Source organism: Chiloscyllium plagiosum, unplaced genomic scaffold (genome assembly GCF_037043375.1).
Source record: "Chiloscyllium plagiosum isolate Xiang-an unplaced genomic scaffold, Cpla_swu_hap1 HiC_scaffold_2, whole genome shotgun sequence".
In the NCBI taxonomy this organism is placed as follows: domain Eukaryota; kingdom Metazoa; phylum Chordata; class Chondrichthyes; order Orectolobiformes; family Hemiscylliidae; genus Chiloscyllium; species Chiloscyllium plagiosum.
In genome coordinates this window covers 10,374,500-10,399,719 of record NW_028270140.1, presented here as the reverse complement: position 1 = coordinate 10,399,719, position 25,220 = coordinate 10,374,500, and the positions used below count along the sequence as shown (strand labels likewise).

Genomic DNA, 25,220 nt, shown 5'->3' with positions numbered 1-25,220 from the left:
TGAGACTTCATGGGATCTGGAGTCAATGTTGAGGACACCCAGGGCAACTCCTTCCTGACTGTGTATATCACTGGGCCACCACCTCTGCTGGGTATGTCCTGCTGTGGGACAGGACATGTCCAGGGATGGTGACAGTGGTGTCTGGGACATTAAGGTATTATTCTGTGAGTATGACTATAAGCTGTTCCTTGATGAGTCTATGGGACAACTATGTTGGCACTAGCCCCCAGCTGTGAATAAGGAGACTTTTACAGTATCAACAGGGCTGTTTCTGCCATTATCTTTTCCGGTGCCTAGGTCGATGCCAGGTGGTCCGGTTTGATTTCTTTGAGACTTTATAGTGACTTAGTGACTTGCTAGGCCATTTCAGAGAGCAGTTCAGAGACGACCACATTGCTGTGGGTCTGGAGTCACATATGGAGGCCAGACCAGGTAAGGATAGCAGATTTCCTTTCCTGAGGAAGGACATTAGTGGATCAGATGGGTTTTTTTTTCAACAATCGACAATTGTTTCTCGTGATTGGTAGATTCGTAATTTCAGATGTTTTTTTTTAATTCATATTTCACCATCTGCCATCATGGAATTTGTTTGGCCCCCACAATATTAGCTGAGTTTCTGGATTAATAGTCTAGCGCTAATACCACTAGGCGATTCCTTAGTGTGAGGTATGTATTTACATAGAGAGAATGAGAAGAAGCAAAAAATGCTGAACAATATTGAAAGTATTTCCAAGAAGAGAGAGAAACCTGAAGGTTTAAGTGTCCAAATCTTTGAATGTGGCATGACAGGTTAACAGAACAGTTGTTAAAGCATCTGCAATTCTCAGCTTCAAATATAACTGTAAAGAGCAAAAGACTGGTACATTATACCAATTGCAGACTAATGCACTAATTCAGCCCCCACAGAAGTATTGTACCCATTTGATAAATCAAACTTTCGGTAGGACTTGAAAATTTTGGAGAATGTATGGATGTAATTTACCAGAACATTTCCAAGGATCAGAAATAACAATTATATGGATCGATTGGGAAAACAATTTAAAGCGCAGAATCCCTACAGTGTTGAAACAGGCCCTTCAGCCCATCTAGTCCAGACTGACCCTCCAAAGAGTAACCCACCCAAACCCATTCCCCCGCCCTATTACATTTAACCCTGACTAGTGCACCTAACCTACACATCCCTGAACACTATGGGCAATTTAGTGTGGCCAATTCACCTAACCTGCACATCTTTGGATTGTGGGAGGAAACAGGAGCACCTGGAAGAAACCCATACAGACACTGGGAGCATGAGACACAGACAGTCGCACGAGGCTGGAATCAAACCCGGGTCTCTGGCGTTGTGAGACAGCAGTGCTAAACATTGAGCCACCGTGCCACCCCAGACTAGGAGAAAGTTTAATGGAACAGATTAATATCATGAAATGTTCAAATAGAGTAAATAAAAAGAAACTCTCTCTGTTGGCTGATGGGTTGATAACTGAAGGGTAGTAATGTAAGGTTATTGACAAAAGAATCTCTGAACATGAGGAAAGTGTTTTTGTTATTGAATGAATCTTTCCAGTTTGCAACATGATGGGCTGGTGGAAACAGAATCAATAATAAAATTCAAAAGGGACTTCCATGCATACTTTTTAGAGAAAATAATAAAGAAATATTAGGAAGAAGCAGGGAGTGTGACTAATTTGCAAGGTCGTTCACAAAGATGGCTGAGATATCATGGTCTGAATGCCTTCCTTCCTTGTTGTGTCATTGTCTGATTTTATCACCATCCTGATTCATTATTGATGTGATTCACCCTCTAACCTGAGCTAAAGAGTGGTGCAATAGCAGTGTCCATAGCATCTGGACCAGAAGACCCAGATTCCTATCCCACCTTCCCCAGGGGGTGTGTCATTACATGACCGAAGAGGTTGGTTAAACTGATCAAAGTTGAGGCTGTTTCCATAGTTAAGCCATTAACGTACTCTCATTTGCCTTTCAAACCAGGTAGCCTTTGTTTTTGTTCTGTATGTCAGAACATCGATATCAGAACTCTGGAAGAAGGCTTCATAAGGAAGATGTTCTTAAGTCTGCTTCCTAAGCCTAACTCCATACAGGATCACCTGGGAAAGGCAACTGTGTTAAAGCAGATTCCTATAAAGGAATCCACTCAACTTTCAGTCTCTATAACTGGTTGAGGTATTCGGATGTAGATAACACTCAATTGTAAAATATCCAGATAACCTTTCAAAATAAGTGGGTGAAACTGGTCCTTGGCGGCAGCATACAATGGTTTTGGCCCATAGTTAATCACTGACTGATCTTTCAATGTATCTTTTTCTTTCCCCATTTACATGGAAAATATTATGAAGATTTTTCATTGCCATCCAGATAAAAATGACAAAGGACACTAGCGAATGAGTCTTCAAAAAATGCTTTCAATTATTGTTCTATGGACACCACTGGACCAAACATTGGGTGCAGTGAAAAATCAGCAACTAATTTACTAACAGTCCACTTCCCACTTCTAATATAAATACTTATGACTACTATTTTATCAATAGTTTTGCATATTGGATTTATATAAAATAGCGATATCATTTCACCAGTTGACTGTCCCAAGAATATGGATGACCTTCAAATACAAGCACTCTTTCAGATACAATCTTTCTATTTCTTGATCTCTTCTCAGATTCACTATTGGCCTTGAATATATTCAGTAGCTTTTTTTTCAGGATTGAGATTTCCAAAGGTTCACAATCTTTTGCATGACGAAATGTCTCCTTAACTCATTTCCTTATCTTGGGATTGTGCCACCTCCATTCTAACTGTCCATTCGGGAAACCACCTCTGTGCGCTTACTTGTCAAGTTCCTGTGTTTTAGTGAGGTCACACCTCATTCTTCCAAATATCAGACCCGGTCTACTCCGACTCTTCTGTCTCAAGCTCACTTTTGCACTTACCTATGTATAATCAGAAAACCTGAATTCATTACAGGGTTTTTTTCATCTAAATCATAAATATAGACTATATGTGGCTGGTCTTGACAGCTGCATGTTAGAAATCGTCTGGTACCTTAATGATTCATTTCCTGTAACTTTCTGTTTTTATGCTTTCACGATCTTTTCTAATATAATACGCTCAATCCTGTGGACCCTTTATCTTCAGTAACAGTCTTTTTGTGTCGAACCTTATCAAATATCTTTGGAAAATCTGAATATTAAAGATACTATATCCACTGTTTCTTCTATTTTATGAGTTACACACTTCAAACATAAAGGCAAATTTTCTCTCCTCTTTCTTGAGGTTATATTGCTACCTACAAATCAATCAGATCAGATCTCGAATCTGTAGAATTTTAAAAGATCACAAACTGTGAATCCACTATCTCTGAAGCGACCTCTTTGAGAAACCCAAGCCTGGAGTATTGTAAACTTTTAGTTCTTCTAAAGTTTCCTGTTTCTATTTGGCTAATGTTAATAACAAAGTTGCTCGCTCTCGTTGTCCCATTGTCTGGTTTGTGTTTTGCGTCTTCTGCTTTGAAGACAGATATACAGTAATGTGTTTGTTCCATGCATCAGCCATTTCCTTATCTTCCATAATAAGTTTTTAGTCATTGGGAACTTTTTGGTTACTTTGTCTATTTTTTAAAAAATACTTATGGAAGCTCTTACAATCTGCTTTTATATTTCTTCTTATATTTACTTTGCCTTCATCAAATTTTTGATCTTCTTTTGCAGGTCCTAGTCCTTAAATTTACTACATTTCTTTGCAGTATTACAAACCTTTTCTTTAGATCTCATGTTATCGCAAAACTCTTTATTCAGCCTTAGGTGGAGTTTTCAGTGGAGTTCTCATTTCTCAATGGAATGTACATTCGATGAAAATGATAAAACAGTTTATTAAATATTCACAACATGTTCACACCTTTTAGCCTGATTTCTCACTCTTCCTTTTCTGGTCCACCTGTTATATCTAAGTAATTGTCTTTATTTAACTTTAATTATCTATCTACTGCCTAAGCATACCACTTTCAAACTCAATGCAAAGCGCTATCATGTTATCTTCAGTTTCAGCGGATAATTCTGAACACACAATCTTTTGCAGAGGTCACGATCCGAAATAGCATCTTTATTGATTGGTTCCACAGCATTTTTTTGAATATAGAAATCTGACTCGAACCGATTCTGCAAAGTTGTCCCCAAAACTATTTTTCAGAATTTGGTTGTGCAGTCTAGACAAAGCTTAAGATAATCCACAATGATTGCATTACCTTTATTACAAGTTCCTTTTTTTTTTGACAACAGTAATTTCCAACAGTAATTAAAACCTATAAATGATTCATTTTTGTCCCTGTTATCTCCAGCAATACTGATTACATTTCGAGCTAATATTAATCCTCCACCTCAGGGCTACTTTCCAATTCCCTTCCCCTGTCCTCAATTCACCATTTCTTTTTCAAATGTCAAGGATTCTTTAATATTGAAGTCCCAATTTGGTTTATGTACAACCATGGTTTTGCAGTGGTGATTAGATTATACCCATTTATCTCTGTATTGCCACTAATTTTTCTAGCTTGCTACCAGTATGTAATGCATTTAGATACAGCGCCTTCAATTTTAAACTTTTACCATTTTACCCTGATAAGACCTAATTTTACTTTTCCTGGTAAGAGATAAGATACTGCTTATCTTTATCCAAATCACCAGAATTGACCTAAAGTTTTCTCTTTCAATATAGAACCTTGTCTGAAATTTCCATCCACTGTTTTAGATTGGTTGTTGGTATTCTCAGCTGTGATCAAGGTTCTGACCTCTAAATACCAATGCATTTACTGTGGAACACCATCACGTGGCCCAGAAGGCAATAGGGAAACGCCACCCACATTGAACTTGGGACACAATGAAAGGCCTGACAGCAGAAGAACCAGACAGCTGTGTCGAGGTTCATTTCTATAAACACAGTTTGCTGAAACAAGATACTAGCCTCTATTAAATTAAAGGAAAAAGGAAATGCTTGACATCTGTATCCTTGTTAAATTATTTTTCCCAGAAATTTCTGCAATTAAAATGAAATAGGTTCTAGACTGGTTTGTTCAATTGAATTTGGAGCAGCAAATCTATGTGATAGCCCATAATGGGCTATGTTCCAATTCAACATGGTGACACCAAGCAATAAAATTAATGATGCATTGTTAAATCTTATTTCTAGAAAGTGCTACTGTTTCAATTCTCCAAATTTCTCATTTTTCTCCTTTTCCTCTCCCCTGTTCCCATGAAGGCCTACAATATCTCCAGCTCTCTCCTACTACTTCATGCCTATTTTTCATTGATGACTGTTAGGCCATAAGATATAGGAACATAATTAGATCATGCAGCAAATCAGTTCTGCTCCACCATTCAATCATGGCTGGTATGTTTCTCAACCCCATTTCCCCACGTTCTCCACATAATCTTTGATCCCCTTGCTAATCAAGAATCTATCTATCTCTGTCTTAAGCACATTCAATGACTTGGCCTCCACAGCCTTTTGCAGCAATGAGTTGCAGAGATTCACCACTCTCTGGCTGAAGAAATCCCTCCTCATTTCAGTTCGAAAGAGTTATCCCTTCACTCTGAGGCTGTGTCCTTGGCTGCTAACCTATCTATTAGTGGAAATCCCTTCTCCATGTCCACTCTATCTAGGCCTCTCAGTTTTCTGTAAGTTTCAATGAGTTTCATCCTTCTAAACTCCATCAAGTACAGACCCAGTGTCCTCAACCACTCTTCAAATGACCCCTAAATAGTGAGTGTTAGAAAGGTATTTAACTCGCTGGAGGAGAAGGCTGCACAAATATCCCCATCGGCAGAGATGGAAGAGACCAGAACATCATTGCCAAAGATAAGGCTGAAGCATTCACAGTAATCTTCAGCCAGAAGTGCTGAGTGGATGATCCATCTTGGCCTCCTCCAGTGGTCCCCGACATTACAGACACCAGTCTTCAGTCAGTTCGATTCACTCCACATGAAATCAAGAAATGGTTGGGGACACTGGATACTACAAAGGTTATGGGCCCTGACAACATTCTGACAATAGTACTGAAGACTTGTGCTCCAGAACTTGCCGCTCCCCTAGCCAAGCTCTTCTAGCAGAGTTACAACACAGATACTTACCTGACAACGTGGAAAATTGTCCAACTCTATCCTGTAGACAGAAAGCAGGACAAATCCAATCCAGCTAAATACCACCCCATCAGTCCTCCTTGATCATCAGTAAAGTGATGGAAGGTGTCATCAATAGTGCTATCAAGCAGCACAGCACCTGCTCAGCAATAACCTACTCGGTGATGCCCAGTTTGAGTTCTGCCAGGGCCACTGAGCTCTTGACCTCATTACAGCTCAAACATGGACAAAAGAACTGAATTCCAGAGGTGAGGTGAGAGTGACAGCCCTTGACATCAAGACTGCATTTAACTGAGTATGGCCTCAAGGAGGCCTAGCAAAACTGGAATCAATGGGTATCAGGGTTCAAACTCGCTGCTGGTTGGAGTCATACATGACACATAGGAAGATAGTCTTGCTTGTTGAAGGTCAGTCATCTCAGCTCCAAGACATCTCCTCAGGAGTTGCTCACAGTAGTGACCTAGGCCCATCTGTTTCATCAATGACACTCCCTTCACCACAAGACCAAAAGTGGGAATATTCGCCAAACATTTGTCCAATGTTCAGCACTATTCATGATGACTCAGATACTGAAGCAGTCCATGTTCAAATGCAACAAGATTTGGACAATGTCCAGGCTTGGACTGACAAGTGGCAAGTAACATTTGCGCCACACAAATGCCAGGCAATGACAATCACCAATAAAAGACAATCTAACCACAGTCCCATGGCATTCAATGGTGTCACCATCACTGAATCCACCACTGTCAACATCTTGGGGTTACCATTGACCAGAGGCACAAGTGGACCTGCCACATAAACACCGTGGCAACAAGAGCAGGCCAGAGGCTAGGAGTACTGTGGTGAGTAACTCACCTCCTGACTCCCAAAAGCCTGTCCATGATCAACAAGGCACAAGTCAGGAGTGTGATGGAATACTCCTCACTTGCCTGAATGAGTGCAGTTCCAACAACACACAAGAGGCTCGACATCATCCAGGACAAAGCAACTCGCTTGATGGGCACTACATCACAAGCACCCACTCCCTCCCCCACCGAAGCTCAGTAGCAGCAGTGTATACCATCTATAAGATGCACTACAGAAATTCACCAAAGATCCTCAGGCAGCACCTTCCAAACCCATGGTCACTTCCATCTAGAAGGACAAGGGCAGCAGATACACCTCCACCTTCAAGTTCCCCTCCAAGCCACTCACAATCCTGACTTGGAAATATATCGCCGTTTCTTCACTGTCGCTGGGTCAAAATCCTGGAATTCCCTCCCTAATGGAGTTGTGGGTCAACCCACAGCAGGTAGGTTGCAGCGGTTCAAGAAGGCAGCTCACCCCTATCTTCTCGGGGCAGTTAGAGATGGGCAATAAATGCTGGCCAGCCAGCGATGCCCACATCCCACAAGTGAATAAAAACACTGGATGAATCATAGATGAGCCAAATGCTATATATGGAATTTCTAGAATGCATTAGTGAGTGATAATCAAGAACAGCAGATTAATTTTTGATTGCATTGCTAAATTAAGCTGCAACTTTAGCTAATAGTAGCTAACTCTGTACAGCCATGGATTCAAACCTATAATCTTGCAGATGTTTATAACTCAGGGCAAATTATTGAAAATTTAAATTGTTTACCTCCCTGTACGATTTTGGCCCAGCACAAAGCCTTTGCTTCAACTGTATGATCCAAGCTGTAGAAAAGATTTGTTAGAATTCAGGAGCCTATTTTCGGCATGTCTATGTATTAATGTCATGACACACCTCCAATTAGTAGCTATTTTTGATATCAATGTTATTCATTCATCACATTTTGCGTTCCAAACTGTCAACCAAAACAATAAGTGATGTAGGGTAACATTTAATATCCTCCCAAGAGGCATGTTTGGAAGTTGGGGGGAATCGTATCTTGTTTGGGATGCAATACCATTTGGGGACCCCGTTGCTCCTTGTCTCTACTCCAATCACCAACTTTTACAGATGCACCATAGAAAGCACTCTATCCAGATGCATCACAGCTTAGTACAGCAACTGCTGTGCCCAGGACCACAAGAAACCACAAAGTTATGAACACAGCCCAGTCCCTCACAGAAACCAACTTCCATCCATGGTCTCCATTTACACTACTTGTTGCTATGGAAAGGTAGCCAACATCATCAAAGACCCCTCCCACCCCAGTTATAATCTCTTCCAACCTCTTCCATCGAGCAGAAGATACAAAAGCTTAAGCACTCGTACTAACAGATTCAAGAACAGCTTTGTCCCTGCTGTTATTAGACTGCTAAATGCACCTCTTAAATTTCAAATCTAATGTCAGTCTTGCTTTTGTACACCTCCTCTGCAGTCATAACTCTGTATTCCTTGCTCTGTCTAAACACCCAATGATCTGGATGTTCTAGTATGTTCTGACCTGCCTGTACTGCACGCAAAATAGAACTTTTCACTTACTTAGGTACATGTGACAACAATAAATAAGATTAAGTCTGGGGCAGGAAAACTTGTCAACAGCCTTCCCACCCCACTGCCAATTTAGGCCCTTAAGTAGGCAATGAATCTTCACTCAAATAGTGACAGGGTCTCAACATGGGTGATCCGAGAGGAGGTTGGAAGTTTCTTCATTGTCATGCACTTTGCTTGATCAAGGGACCAGGCATCAGCAAGTAGGAGGGGAGGAAATGCTGAATACCCTGTTCCATCTCCCAGCTGGCAGGAGATAGTGAGGACTGCAGATGCTGGAGAGTCAGTGTCGATAAAGTGTGGAACTGGAAAAGGCACAGCAGCTCAGGCAGCATCCGAGGAGCAGGAGAGTTGACGTTTCAGGCATGACCCTTCATCAGGAACGTAGGGTGGGGAAAAGGGGCTGAGAGATAAAAAATAGGGAGTAGAGTAGGGCTGAGGGGAAAGGTAGGTGGGATGGTGACAGGTGGGTAAAGGTAGCAGGTGATTGTGATAGGTCGGTGGGAAGTGTGGAACGAATAGGTGGGAAGGAAGATGGACAGGTTGGTTAGGTCAAGAGGATGGTGCTGAGTCAGAGGGTTGGATATGAGATGGGGTGGGAAGATCTGGAAACTGGTGAGTTCAATGTTGATACTATGTGGTTGTAGACTCCTTTTTCCTGGACCTCTCCAGCATCATCTCTGATGACCGACTAACCTCAGACATATACTACAAGCCCACCGACTCCCACAGCTACCTAGGCTACACCACCTCCCACCCTACCTCCTGTAAAAATGCCATCCCTTATTCCCCATTCCAAAGCCTCTGCCACATCTTTTCCCAGGATGACCAATTCCACCTCAGTCCCAGGTAACCTCGTTCTTCCACGATTGCAATTTCCCTTCACATGTGGTTGACGATGCCCTCCACTTCATGCACCACCGCCCTTGAACTTCACCCCTCCCAACGCAACAAGGACAGAATTCCCTGACCCTCACCTTCCACCCCACCAACCCCTGCATACAACACTTCTTCCTCCTCCACTTCTGTAACCTCCAAACAGATCCTACACCAGAGATATATTTCCCTCCCCACCCCTATCAGCGTTCCAAAAAGATCATTTCCACCCCGATTCCCTCTTCTTGTCCACACCCCCACCAGGCCACACCCCACTCCTGGCAACTTTCCCTGCCACAGCAGGAAGTGCAAAATCTGCGCCCACACCACTCCTGTCACTTCTGTCCAAGGCCCCAAGGGATCATTCCACTTCACCTGTACCTCTACCAATGTCATCCACTGCATCCGTTGAACCCGGTGTGGTCTACTCTATGTCGGGAGATCTGAATTGTGGAGCTGGAGTCTGAACGGGAGTCATAAGAGATGTACAGCATGGAAACAGACCCTTCGGTCCAACCCGTCCATGCCGACCAGATATCCCAACCCAATCTAGTCCCACTTCCAGCATTCGGGCCCATATCCCTCCAAACCCTTCCTATTCATATACCCATCCAGATGCCTTTTAAATGTTGTAATTGTACCAGCCTCCACCACATCCTCTGGCAGCTCATTCCATACACGTACCACCTTCTGCATAAAAAAGTTGCCCTTTGGTCTCTTTTATATGTTTCCCCTCTCACCCTAAACCTATGCCCTCTAGTTCTGAACTCCCCCACCCCAGGGAAGAGACTTTGTCTATTTACCGTATCCACGCTCCTCATGATTTTATAAACTTCTATAAGGTCACCCCTCAGCCTCTGACGCTCCACGGAAAACAGCGCCAGTCTATTCAACCTCTCCCTATAACTCAAATCCTCCAATCCTGGCAACATCCTTGTAAATCTTTTCTGAATCTTTACAAGTTTCAGAACATCCTGCTGATAAAGAGACCAGAATTGTACACAATATTCCCAAAAGTGGCCTAACCAATGTCCTGTACATCCGCAACATGACCTCCCAACTCCTGTACTCAATACTCTTGACCAATAAAGGAAAACATACCAAACGCCTTCTTCACTATCCTATCCACCTGCAACTCCACTTTCAAGGAGCTATGAACCTGCACTCCAAGGTCTCTTTGTTCAGCAACACTCCCTAGGACCTTACCATTAAGTGTATAAGTCCTGCTAAGATTTGCTTTCCCAAAATGCAGCACCTCACATTTATAATAAATTAAACTCCATCTGCCACTTCTCAACCCATTGAGCCATCTAATCAAGGACCTCTTGTAATTTGAAGTAACCTTCTTCGCTGTCACTACATCTCCAATTTTGGTGTCATCTGCAAACTTACTAACTATACCTCTTGTGCTCACAGCCAAATCATTTATTTAAATGACAAAAATTAGAGGACCCAGCACCAATCCTTCTGGCACTCCACTGGTCACAGGCCTCCAGTCTGAAAAGCCACCCTCCATCACCACCCTCTGTCTTCTACCTTCAAGCAATGTTCTGTATTCAAATGGTGAGTTCTCCCTGTATTCCATGAGATCTAACCTTGCTAACCAGTCTCCCATGGGGAACCTTGTCGAGTGCCTTACTGAAGTCCATATAGATCACATCTATTGCTCTGCCCTCATGAATCCTCTTTGTTACTTCTTCAAAAAACTCAATCAAGTTTGTGAGACATGATTTCCCACGCACAAAGCCATGTTGACTATCCCTAATCAGTCCTTGCCTTTCCAAATACATGTACAACCAGTCCCTCAGGATTCCCTCCAACAACTTGTCCACCGCCAACGTCAGGCTCATGGGTACAGTTCCCTGGCTTGTCCTACCACCCTTCTTAAACAGCTGGAGTCTGAACAGGGAGCCTAAACAGAAGTCTGAGCTGGAGTCTGTGTAGGAGCCTGAACGGGAGGCTGAGCTTGAGCTTGAGCCTGAGCTGCAGACGTTGCACCAGAAAGGCAGGGGGACGGTCACCTGGATAGTTTATACCAGAAGGCGATCACACCATTCAGATTAGGTAATTCAAAGTTGGTCTGTGAGCAGCGACAGGGGGGTGTTGATGCATTAATGCCCATACTCATTCTAGAGGATTTACACTCACTTTACTTATTGTTTCCTCTTTCAGTACATGCAGAATCACGATGTGGTTTCCTATGCTGTTCTAATTTCTTTCTCCGAATTAGCTTTGCAGTCTTTCCTGTTCTTTCTATTCTGACCAATTATCTGTCCTACTGTTCATCTTTGCTTTTTCCTTGAATTGATGCTTTCCCTTCAGTTAACCACAGATGGTGTGCACTCCCTTCTGAATTTTTAATTGGAATAGGAATATATTTATTCTGAGTATTCTGGAATATCCCCTTAAATGTCTGTCACTGTGTCTCTATTGATTTGTTTCGCAGTAACCAAATTCCCTTCAGTTATCTCAGCTCCCATTGCCCACATTGCTGCCCTAATGTTTGGTTAAAGTACTGGTGTGTGACCCAATCCTTTCTCACTAAGACTGGATGATTATACTATACCCTGCGTAGTGGAAGCATTCCTTTAATACTTGCTAAGTTTCCAATTCATTCATCACACATTTCTTACCTATTGGCAGTGCTCAGGTAAAGGAGGCATCTTTTGTTTTATAATGCCAGCAATCCATTCGCATACTTGTACTATTTGCATAAACTTAATTTTGATTTTTAACATCTTTTCTTCTATTTTCCAGCTCTGTTGTCTTTTAAAGTTTACATCATTATTGCTTTATCTTCTCGGGAAGATTTGAACTAAAAAATCCAACAATGTCAATCTTTCCTATCGTTAGTTGATTTCTTTACCTTCACAGAAATTATTTCTGAAAAAGTTAAAAGGCAAACAGACAGGAAAACAAAAGGTCAAATTAAGTTTTAAAGGAAAGTGGACACAGAATCATAGAGATGTGCAGCTTGGAAACAGATCCTTTGGCCCAACTCGTCCATGCAGACCAGATATCCAAAATTAATCTAGTCCCATTTGCCAGCATTTGGCCCATATCCTTCGAAACCCTTCCCATACATGTACCTATCGAGATGCCTTTTAAATGTTGTAATTGTACCAGCCTCCACCACCTCCTCTGGCAGCTCTTTCTATACATGCATCACCCTCTGTGTGAAAATATTGCCCCGTAGGTCCCTTTTAAGTCTTTCGCCTCTCACCTTAAACGAATGCTGTCCAGTTTTGGACTCCCCTACCTTGGGGAACAGTCATTTGCTGTTCACCCTATTCATGCCCCTCATAATTTTATAAACTTCTATAAAGGTCACCCCTCAGCCTCCGACGCGGTAGGGAAATTAGCCCCAGCCTATTCAGCCTCTTCCTCTAGTTCAAACCCCCCCCAATCCTGTTAATAATCATCTGGATGTTTGCTTAGAAAAGCTGTTTTTTTTAGTACGTAAATGAACTCAGTTTTGTTTCAGTGATTCATATATGACCTCTAACTATTATACCAGAAAGTAACATAGAACAACAAAGAAAGCCAACCTCTAATTGCTAATCTCCATCTTGATTAAATGAGCATGTGTACTTTTTTTAACATGTGTTGCCTGTACTTCTGCCTACTGTCTTACACTGCTATGAATATTTTACACAGTTTGAGAGTGCTCAGAAATGGTACCAATAACATGCAGAACTTAGCATTCATAGAAAGACAGTAATCAGTTACTGGGAGACTTCATTGGTTCTCTTAGGTTGGTGGGAACAGTTGGTGAGAAGCTGTTAGTCTGCTGATATTAAGCTTGATTGGATGGACCAGCTGTTGTTATCAGTATATATCTATTACGTATAAATGGAAACAAGCCCCAGGTATTGTAACACTCATGTGAAAAACCATGACAACACATGCGATTTGTATGAACTATTGATCATTTATTGCTACAACTCTCAATCGAGTGTGACGTTTTTACTACCAGGGACGGATACAAATTTGTGAGGGCTCTTGTGGGGTGCAGTGCAAGTCTACCAAACTCTGTGCCCAAAGGCCTGGGTTCAAGGCCCATCAGCTCCTGACAATGTAATATAACAGATCTGAATGGCTTGACTCAAAAGATCTTGCCTGTCCTCGGATGCTGCCTGAATTGCTGTGCTCTTCCAGCACCACTGATCCAGAATCTGGTTTCCAGCATCTGCAGTCATTGTTTTTACCTCAAAATATCTGTAGTTTGTTTTTTGTCTGCGGCTATTTTGGATACCTACGGCTAATTTCTTTTCTACCGAATACTGTGAAATTCCCGGCTGCATTATCATCATTGCAATAATAAGAATAAAATTGTGTGCTAGCTGTAGCACCACAGCCACCCATGTGAAACAAAATCCATGGGCTGATTCTTGCCAAGAGTAAATGTCATTTTGGAGGACTACCAGAGAGAGGGAGAGTTGACTAACATCCGCTGCTGATTTTGAATGTGTTCTTCACAATGGGCACAATATCATTCTCGTGTCAAGGGTCCCAGTGATGGGACCGGAGGATGCAGTGTGGAGTTCACTGTGTGCAGTTGTTGGTGTCCAGCCAATTAGATAAAAGCAGATAGTTCTGAAGCTTGCAAACACAAGCTGGTTGAGCACAATAGGCTCTCTGCCCCATGTGAATGGTCAATAAGGCATATGGTTTGATAGGGTCTCCTGGGGCTTTGGGATCTACAACCAGTAGATAGCTGTTCATTATATGTTGAATCCAAAAAACACATGAATAGCTTTGTCATTGTGTCTTCTTTCAGTAATGTTTACATTCTATACAACTAAATTCTCATATTAAAAGTAGGATCCCACTGCTTGCTTTCAGGAAGTGGAACACGCCCATAATCTGCTGCCAATTAAGCAGCAACCTCCATTCCACTGTTGCAAGGTGTATGGTTTGCCTTCTTATTAAAGATGCTCCTCTCCTCATAGCATCACAAGATTTCACCACATTGGCGCATTTATGCATACTTAGATTTCTTTTTATTCATGATACAGAATTCAGAATAATAATAGCATTGGTAGCATGGTATTTTATATTTAATAGGGGAAAGAATCATTGAATCCCTACAGGGTGGGACCATTTGGTCCATCGAGTTCATGCTGACCCTCCAAAGACCATCTCACTCAGACCTACCCCATAACCCTGCATTTCCCATGGCTAACATACCTAGCCTGCATACCCCTGGGCATGATGGGCAATTTAACATGGCCAATCCACCTAACCCACACATCTTTGGACTGTGGGAGGTAACCTGTGCTCCTGGAGGAAGCCCACGCAGATAGAGGGAAAATGTGCAAATCCCACACAGCCACCCAAGGATGGAAATCAACCTGGGTCCCTGGTGCTCTGAAGTAGCAGTGCTAACCGCTGAGCCACCACATCACCCCAAAGAGCACAGATGCCATCAAGCCATTTTTTATAATTAATAAAAACATCCATCCCCTTTTCATTTTTCTTAAGTGAAATGTTACATTCGTGCAACAAAGGTTGGGCTAGCCTTTTTTTTAAAAGTCTAAGTCAAGCATGTTCCCTCCATTATTTCCTACTTCCAAGGGGATGAAATATGGGGAGGGGGTGAGTGGTGATTGTAGTCTCTGCCACCACTCAGTGAGCAGAGAGAAAATGACACATGACAGTCATTGGGCAATGTGAGGAAACTACAGGAGTGAGCAGGGAGATAAGCCATGTAGGTCAGAAAGAAGGTTGGGAAGGACCTAAAGAAAAGACGCCAATTTTAACATCAAATATGAGAGGACAGGAAGCTAGTAAAACCTGGAAATATCAGAGTTCTTCTATGAATGTAGCTTACTTTATGACTGGGCTTTTTCAGTCAGGTTCCTGCAAGTATCAGAGGCCATTTTAAGCATCTGTGGCCATCCTCCTGGCAGCAGACTGGGCAGCTCAGTACTCCAGGCAGGGCTGCAGGCATTCCCGGATTGGTTGGGTTCACCAGTGGTGAAGCTGCACTGAGAGAGTTGGCCTGGTTGCAAAATCCATTTTGGGATTTTAATGGAACAGTCGCGCCTCCATGTTAAAGAACTCTTTCCCCTTAACTTACCTCTATTTCAACCTCCCCCACTCCGCTCCTTTCAAACCTCCCCCACTCCGCTCCTTTCAAACCTGACAGGCTTTGACACCTCCAGTCCTTAAATGGCTGGTGAGCCTGTCTGCAGGCAACCGGGGCACCCAGTAACAATGACAATCACATGCTCTTGTGATGCAATAGTGGAGCCCTTGTTTATGAACCAGGAAACCTAGGTTCAAGTCCCACCTACTCCACTGTGTATAGTAACATCTTCGAACAGGTTGATTAGAAAATATGTCAAAATGACAGTTACCTGACTTCCACCATCTGTTTCCATCACTGGAGGGCAAATCCAGCTGCTTTTATCAAAGTTAAAAATCTCACAACACCAATTTATAGTCTAACAGGTTTATTTGGAAGTACTAGCTTTCAGAGAGCTGTTCCTTCAGGTAGCTCCACAGCTACCAAATAAACCTATTAAATAATCCTTCATAATTACACAACATCAGGTTATAGTCCAACAGGTTTATTTGGTAGCTGTGGAGCTACCTGACGAAGGGGCAGTGCTCTGAAAGCTAGTACTTCCAAATAAACCTGTTGGACTATAACCTGGTGTTGTGATTTTTAACTTTGTCCACCCCAATTCAACACCGGCTCCTCCACATCATGGCCTTTTGTCAAAAGCGTAGCTGATGTTACCGAATTAGATTCTCTTTTAATTCAAATTTATTTTGTTTTTTTTAGCTTTCAAAAAAAAGTTAAATGTCAGACAAACTGGGCATTTACGTAGCACCTTAGGATGCCTTTTGAAAAATGAAGGGTACGTGGGGGGGGAATTCACATAGAGGTCCTTAGAATTATGCAATTTTGATCCAGTTCAAACAGCGAAAGGGTTTCTTCTTGTGGGAAAGAGCATTGCTAGAACATTACATCAACATAAACAGTCATCAAGAAAGCCAAGGGAATTCGGGAGGAACAGAAGGTAGTAAGAATATAGAACTCAGCACAATACAGTGATTGAAGGAAACAGTCCTGTTGCATTTAGGGAGAAGCTAGTTGAGCATTTGAGGGAGAAGGGAACAGCTGATTATGATAGATTTTTGATGAGGAAAAGTATAAAGAGGCTCAAGTGGGGTATAAATACCCCCATGAACTGATAGGACCCGTTTTTATGCTACAGATGCTATTCAATCTTATATTTTGATCCTTCATAACCAACTAATTATCTTTTCATCGAATCCCTACAGTGGGGGAAGTAGGCCATTTGGCCCATCGAGTCCTCACTGACCTATAGAATGACCCACCCTCCTACCCTATCCCTGTAACCCTGAATTTCCAATGGCTAACCAATCTAGCCGACACATCCTTGGACACTATGAGCAATTTTGCATGGCTAATCCACCTAATCTTGGATTGTGTTGAAGCATTGTTGTTTAAATAAGCAAACATTGGCAATAATTTTCAGACAGCAAAGTCTTACAAATAGCTAATCCATCTGACCATTTAATGTGGTTAAGTAGGATTGTTTTGGAGAGGACTATTCACCCAGACTGAGAGAATTGGATTTATCAGATTCTACTTGGATTACTGCAACAGGCTACTTTATTTTAATATCTCACTTGAAAGTCATGTCTGTCTGCTAGCGAAAGACTAGGTTATCATTGCATCAAAGTATCTGTCTGTGTTATGAGTCCAAATTCAGAAGTGCCATTTGAGCTGCCACCCTTCTGGGCTAGAAACTAACAAAGCAATTTGAGAAAGTTAAGCTATTCTCAACATTGTACCAGGTGTGGAGCTCAGCTGGCAATTATATGTTTAAGATTAGCTATCACTGATTATTGCATCAACTAAGCTAAGAACTAATGGCTGGAGCATCAGCATTGTCCTGGGATATGGTGAATCCTGAAATGTTATGAACCCAATAAATCTGTGCTGTCAAGTGTTATGATGTTGATATCATTATGGAAAAGTCACTAACCTACAATACGCAGTCGATTTGCATTATTAAGGATCACGTATGGTCATAGGAATTAATGTTAGGGCAATGGGTTTGGACCAATTTCGTTTGTGAATTTTACGTAGAAATCTTAAACTACTTCAACAAAATGTTTGCAATTTTGTCTTTCAAAACATGGCAGATAAATTTCAATGCAGAAAAATATGACATAATGCATTTTGGTAGTGGAAACACAGAGACAATACTGGCTCAATGGTACAAATTTGAGGCAAGTGCAGGAGGAGAGGGACCTCCGGGTTCAAGTCCATAATTCTCTGGCCATGAAATTGAAACACTTGTTAAGAAGGTTTCCAGATCTTTTGGCTTATAAATAGAGGCATAGGGTATAAAAGCAAGGAAGTGATGCTGTACCTCTACAAATCATTGGTTAGAACACATTTGGAATATTGTGTTCAGTCCTGGACTCCTTATTTAAGGAAGGATGTTAAAGCTTTGGAGACGGTGCGAAGGAGATTTACTAGAATGATACCAGGAATAAATTTATTTTAGATACAAGGAAAGATTAGATGAACAGGGCTTGCTCTCTTTTGAGCAGAATAGATTAAGGGGTGACCTTATTGAGGTGTTGAAAATTATAGACGACTTTGACAGGGTAAGGAAGGATATTCTTCTTCCACTAGTTGGTATGTCAGTAACAAGGGGTCGCAATCTCAAGATTGTCAGCAAGAACGTTAGGAATGAGATGAGGAAAAATTTCTTTACTTTGAGAGTTGTTAGGATTTGATAGGTGCTGCCTAGGAGAGTGTTGGAGTGACAGACACGCTCAGGTAAAAGCAATGACTGCAGATGCTGGAAACCAGATTCTGGATTAGAGTGGTGCTGGAAAAGCACGACAGTTGAGGCAGCATTCGAGGAGCAGGAAAATCGATGTTTCAGGCAAAAGCCCTTCATCAGGAATGGAGGGCTCTTTTTGCCCAATACATTGATTTTCCTGCTCCTCGGATGCTGCCTGAACTGTTGAGCTTCTCCAGCACCACTCTAATTCAGGACAGACACATTCAGCCAAATGGCTGCCTTTTTACTGTAAAATTCAATTATTCTTTCTTAACGTGGAAAGGAACTGATATGGAGATGAATGTGTAGGTATTTCCTATTAAGAAAACTGATACATATTTACCTCATTAAACCTGCAGGTCTCTGTGGAAAAGGTCCTCAAAATAATGAAGGAGAATGCAAACAAAGCTTTAAGTATTATGCTCACTGCAATTCCACAGATTGCATCCATGGATTGGTCTGACACCGTCAAATGTTTGAGAGTAAGTTATGGAAATACAACATAATCGTGTCAGTGCAGACACCCGAGCACCTCGTCTTTGGTTATTCTGGCTGCATGTAAATCAAATCCTCAGCTGGGAGGCAAGTGACCACCATCTTGGCCTTGTATGAATAAAAAAACAGAGCCAATACAGAAAATTTGCTTCACTGTAATTGGCAAATTGTGTAAGTTATTAACATTGTTGCTCTAGAACACAAAATTGTGGATTTGAGTCTATGCTGTAATCCAATTTTATCAGCAATTCAGAGGTATGGAGAGTTATTTTCCAACCACCCTTCTAAAATAGTCAGAAAATTGCCTATCAGAATGTCAATAAGTTTTGACTTATGAGACTCCCTTGCAAACAGCCAAAGTTGGAATATCCCTCCCATTTCTTACCTTAAAGCATTCTTTGTTTTCATTCTAAATTTTCAGTGTGCAAAATTTTATAAACCAACAGACAGGCAACCAAGTACAAACTTGGGGACTTTTCCTGATGATTGAAATTAATTACTCATTTTAGAACTTGCACAAATGCCCTAATTCCTTTCTCGTATTTCCTTTTGTCCAGCAGGAAAAAAAAATTAAATGCTTTTGATAGAGCAGTCTGTGCCCTTGTGTGTACAAACATACAATGTAGGGGAAGTCCATCAGTAAAGGCTTGGAAAGTACAGAGTGCCTAAAATATCAATTTATCTGTTCTCTACAATGTGTTGCAACCACATGGCTCCGTGTAACATATTTTACAAACAAATTGCAAAACTTGTTAATATTTAAAATCGGTGTGTTTGGTTATGCCCAAGAAGAATGAGATGTCCAAAAACTTACGCTTGGAAAGGAATGAAGGCAACACCTGATTGTTTTTGCTCAGTAAGATGTTGTACATGTTCTCAGATATTAACCATTTACCATCCAAGACAAAGCATCCTGTTTGATTTGCACCACATCCACAAAAAATCCACTCTGTTCGACATTCAGCAGCAACATCTAAAAGATGGATTGCAGAAATTCATCCTAAGGCAGCACCTTCCAAACGCACAATTATTTCCATCTTGAAGGGCAAGTGTGACAGATACATGGAAATACTACCAACCCGCAAGTTGCCATCAAAGGAAAGATGAAATTTTATATGTAATTTTCCTCCTGTGTTTTGAATATTTCTCCACTGAAGTATTTCTGCAGTGTGTCACTGCTTCTAATAGAACAAGGTCAGAAGCACACAGCAGCAGCTTATGTGAATTCTCAAGCTTTCAGAGTGTTGCTCCTTCAGGAGACCTCACCTAATGAAGGGGCAGCGCTCTGAAAGCTTGTGATTTCAAATGAACCTGTTAGGCTATAACCTGGTGTCGTGTAGCTTTTGACCTTGCCCACCCCAGTTCCAACATTGGCACCTCCACATCAGATCTAATAGAACTAGGCAAATTTGCATCAACTCAGCAGGGTAGTCAGCACACAATCTCTACCTGCGTGAAGGTCTTCAATCATGTGAGGAATGGTATGCATGCTGCACAGGTAATTTAGAAGTGGAATTAGGTGAATAAGTTTCTTCTCCATAAGTGTGACACTTAGCCTTTACCAGAGTGATAAAGCATGCATCCAACAAAGGTAACAGAAAGTTAATCCATTGATCACCAGGAGTTACTTGTGCAAATCTACACATTTTAATAGAATTTTTTGGAGGGTTAAACCTTCAGTAACTGCTGGTGGTGAATGGTCTAGGCAAATTTGTCCTGCAGCAATTAGTTTTTCTATTTCCCACACAAAGTATTTCTGTTGCCTTTTTGAATTAGATTATGGATTTAATTTCAAAGTATGGGAAATTCTGTGCCATCAACACATGCACTGAAACCCATTGGGTCTGCCAAAACAAATTTTCCACAGGCCTCATTCAGTCAGAAACAAAGGTTGGATTTGAACTTCAGTCTCTGAAGTCAAAAGACAGATTGCAGAGTACTTTAGCACCCAATTTATATTTTAAAAAGTTTTAAAATCTTTGGGGATCAGAGAGCATTTCTTCATGCATCAATGACAGATACAGCTATCTTTGATCACCTCAATCTACTTCCATCTATGGAAAAGTCGCCCTCCCAATTTGCTTACAAATGCAATCAAAATAGTAATTGTCTAGCCTTTGACTCTATTCACCAAAAAGCTGCAGATATTAATCTTCTCAGACACAACCTCATCTCCACCTTGTAAACCCTAGTCCCAATTAAACACATTAATCTCCTTCATTTTGCCCATTCAACCATTTCTAGTCCCTTAAGTTCAATGGATGCAGACTTGAACAAATATTACGGATCATCTTACCTGTTCATTGCCAGACCTATGTTTAGTCCTACTCTCAATTGCCACTATTCCAGGATCATCTGCAAAGCAAAGGTAACCTTGAATTCTTTTCTGTTTTCCAAAAAAAGCTGAGACGACATTGGGTGGGTTGGCCTCACCCTGCTCCTCCTCATGCTCAACTTGTGCAGAAACAACTTATTTGAAACTGCCATGGTGGACTTCCCATTGCCATCATTCCCACTTGCTGCCTCATGCACAAAGCTGTCTGGAACATTTGGTTTATACTCCTTCTTATGGACAGTCTCAGTAACATGAGAGATCAGCTGCCATCAGTAGTTGTTTTTTATGATCCTAATTTCCCCCCAATCCATTGACTTGAACTTGGCCATGATATTGGGGAGCAAATGTGTCAGCTTATAGTCCTAGTCATAGACTCTTACAGCATGGAAACAGACCCTCCAGTCAAGCCGAACTTAAAGACCAGCAATGTTAGGGTGTATGGGACAGTTGCCTTTGATTGTCCCTTTCTCCTGCAGATACATTTTGTCCACTTTCTTGATCTGTGCCTTAACAACGCTAGAGATTATCCAAGCAGCTTTTTGCCCTCATTTTCTGTGTGGCTATTGTCTTAACATTTGCAAAGCAACATGGCTTAGACTTTCCTAAGAAACAGTAGCTTTTCATTGCTAGCCACGTTTGCACAGACCGCAGTAGTGACCTGTTTTTCTTTTTGCTTCGCTTTCCACTTATACACAATCGCAGAGTTAATATGACTCAGAAAGAGACCATTCTGTCTATTATACCTGCTCCAGTTCTATTCCCTGGTGCCAATCTGTTACCCTTCCCCCACATCAGTGCACACAATTTCTATCCAAACAACCATCTGGTGCTGTCTTGATTGCTTCAATTGAACTTGCATCGCCACATTTCCAGGCAGTGCACACCATTCCCTAACCACTCACTAACTGAAATTCCTTCAATTTTATTTTCATTTATTTAGACTGTATTTATATTTCAAAGCAAAGAATTAAATATATATTTAAAAGCTTAAAGTTTTGAACCTCTTCCTGTCCAGATCCACTCTATCTCTGACTTGCCTTTGATGACAACCCCGTTGTTCTTTCCCACCAGGTCTCCTCATGAAAAGACCTTCCTGTTTGATTCTGATTATATCATGGGGAAGCTGATAGATATACATTAGAAAGAACCTCACAAGCTGTTCTTACTCCCTGAACAACTGAGAGACTTAAAATATGAAGATGTAAATTCCTGCCACTTCCATGATAACTAATTCACATTGGAAAATACTGACTTCGGCTTCCATTGTTAAAATTACCCCACTGCCTTCGTTGCTCAAATAAGAAGGCTAGAAACAATGATATAATATTCCCCAGACAATAACCCAGGGTAGCAATTAGCAGCAGTGTTAAGATGGCTGTCCTTCCTCAGGATATAAAGTATGGGTGAGATGTTAGAGATGAAAGTTTTCAACATCAGGTTAGTCATACATTACACATTTGCTGTTCATGAAAATTACACATTGCTGCTTTCAGTCTGATATCTTAATTTCCTGCCCTAGCTAAAATTTCAATTATTAGATTACTTACAGTGTGGAAACAGGCCCTTCGGCCCAACAAGTCCACACCGACCCGCCGAAGCGCAACCCACCCATACCCCTACATCTACCCCTTTAACCTAACACTACGGGCAATTTAGCATGGCCAATTCACCTGACCCGCACATCTTTGGACTGTGGGAGGAAACCGGAGCACCCGGAGGAAACCCACGCAGACACGGGGAGAATGTGCAAACTCCACACAGTCAGTCGCCTGAGTCGGGAATTGAACCCGGGTCTACAGGCGCTGTGAGGCAGCAGTGCTAACCACTGTGCCACCGTGCCGCCCTCAATTATGTTTATTGTTACTGCAAAGCGTAATCTTATTCTAAGTCAACTCAAAGGAACATGTTTTAAAGATGCTTATCTTTGATTTTCAGATCAGTCAGGAAGGTTCAGTTATGTTACCAAAGCATTGAAACTTAAGAGATTTGAAGATGTTTCAACTCGTGAAGACAATTTGTGTTCCAGCTGATGACAGTGATTGCATTTGTTGTCTGTTCCCAGTGTGTTACTGTCAGTGTACATACAACATCAATAAAAATTCAAGAATTGTTGGTTCAACTTTTAAACCGACTTACATCAATTTTTGTCTGCTACCCGCATGCCCAGTGTATTCCTTTTTTAAATTGTTTTCTACAGAAGTTTTCTATCATCTGTTCATGTCATCCACCACAGGGTCCAATAATTCAGATCACTGGTTTCAATAAATTCTTTTCCCAATAAGTTACCTCAACCTCTGTCTTTCACATATGGGGTCAGATGAAGATCACTGACAACTTTTAAAAATATCACATCAGATCAGTGAAAGCAAGTATTGTCTAACTGAAAGCTAATTTGTGCCTGAAAATTGATTGTCCATCAATAAGACGTTTGTCAAATAATCTTGGCCACGAACATGGGGCAGAAGGCCAACAAATTTGGAAGAAGCTAAACAAGCACTACGTTAGGCTTCTGACCACTTGTAGCTGTCATGACTCCTTCATAGAGAGGCAGTCTCTGGTGCCTTAACTGTTCAGACAGACTTCCTCCCTCTGGAAGCTCTAGAAGTGACAAGGGATACAAGTTAAAGACATGGTTGGTGCCTCCAGTGTAGACCTTCATTGTAGAAATAGTTGCCAGGCCCTGACCCTTGTGCATTCCATTCGCTGTGCTTCTGCTGTCATCCCTTCTGCAACCCCACAACTACACTAGGCTTCCCCTAGTGCTCACTTCTCACGTGCATTGAGCGTATTATCCCTTGCCACTTTCCCAAAGAACAGTGTGATTCCATCACCAAACACAACTACTCCCGAGCAGAGGTCCCATTGGCCCTCCCAACTGGACGAAAAGATTAAGTGGTCGTATTTAGACAAAGTAAAGTGGAGTTATCTTGAATGTCTTAACTAATATTTATCCCTCAATCATTGTAACAAAAATGTATTATCTAGCCATTATCATATTGTTGGTCTTGAGAGCTTGCTATGCACAAATTGGCTGCTATATTTCCAACATGTAACAATGACTACAGTTCAAATATATTTAGCTGCTTTGAGATATCAAGTGGCCATAAATGTAACTCTATATAAATGTGACTGTAGTCCCTAAGCAATGTGCTTGAATCTTAACTGCTTTCTGGAAAGTTAATAGATGGGAAATAAGTGCTGAACTAATCAGCCCACATCCCATGCACAACTTATTTTAAAAACTCACTTGCTTCTGCAAACGCCACAATCCATGCAGTCCATCACGCTAACTTAAATTTAAGCACTAAAACATTGATTTAAAATTGTTAAGCAATTATTGCCTCAAACTGTCATGAGTGGTGATGATTAGAAGCAAAAAGCAGCATTTCCTTCCAACCAGGCACCAAATTAACCCTTCCATCAGATTCCCAACTCCATTCTTTGTTGAAGACACAACCTTCACTTTAACCTATAGGTAATTCTGTATAGTCTTTTTTTGAGCCGCTCACAAGTTACTTTTGCTGACTCAGCTTTCTCCAGCAACAATTAGATTACTTACAGTGTGGAAACAGGCCCTTCGGCCCAACAAGTCCACACCGACCCGCCGAAGAGCAACCCACCCAGACCCATACTCCTACACTTACCGCTTCACCTAACACTACGGACAATTTAGCATGTTCAATTCACCTAACCTGCACATTTTTGGATTGTGGGAGGAAACCGGAGCACCCGGAGGAAACCCACGCAGACACGGGGAGAATGTGCAAACTCCACACAGAGAGTCGCCTGAGGCGGGAATTGAACCTGGGTCTCTGGCGCTGTGAGGCAACAGTGCTAACCACTGTGCCACCGTGCCGTAGTCCTGTAGTGCTCCTTCTACTTACTTACTTGACAATTAACTGCCACTCGTAGGCGGATTATCTAAAGTGCTGACTTAGTTTTTTTTCTACAGTTTTCAAAGCTCTAAAAAAAATTGTTTGAAAAGAAGTCCATTAAATTTCAGTTCAACTGAACTCCCCCATTTCAGCGAATCCCCATTTGCACCAATTTTCCAAGTTTTGCAACTCTGAAGTAACAAATTCTAACTT

The 25,220-nt window shown here is 41.5% G+C and overlaps 1 protein-coding gene across 2 annotated transcripts in view; it reads left to right on the top strand.

Annotated features, from left to right (window-relative positions):
• The window catches only part of mtap (methylthioadenosine phosphorylase), a 204,727-nt gene extending 181,434 nt beyond the window's left edge, over window positions 1-23,293 (top strand). For both annotated transcript variants that reach the window (XM_043718939.2, XM_043718941.2), the window contains exons 7-8: window positions 18,662-18,784; window positions 23,068-23,293. In XM_043718939.2, the coding sequence (XP_043574874.1) occupies window positions 18,662-18,784; window positions 23,068-23,106 (162 nt within the window). In that variant the 3' untranslated portion in view covers window positions 23,107-23,293. The remainder of the gene's footprint in view (window positions 1-18,661; window positions 18,785-23,067) is intronic.
• The last annotated feature ends 1,927 nt before the right edge of the window (window positions 23,294-25,220 follow it).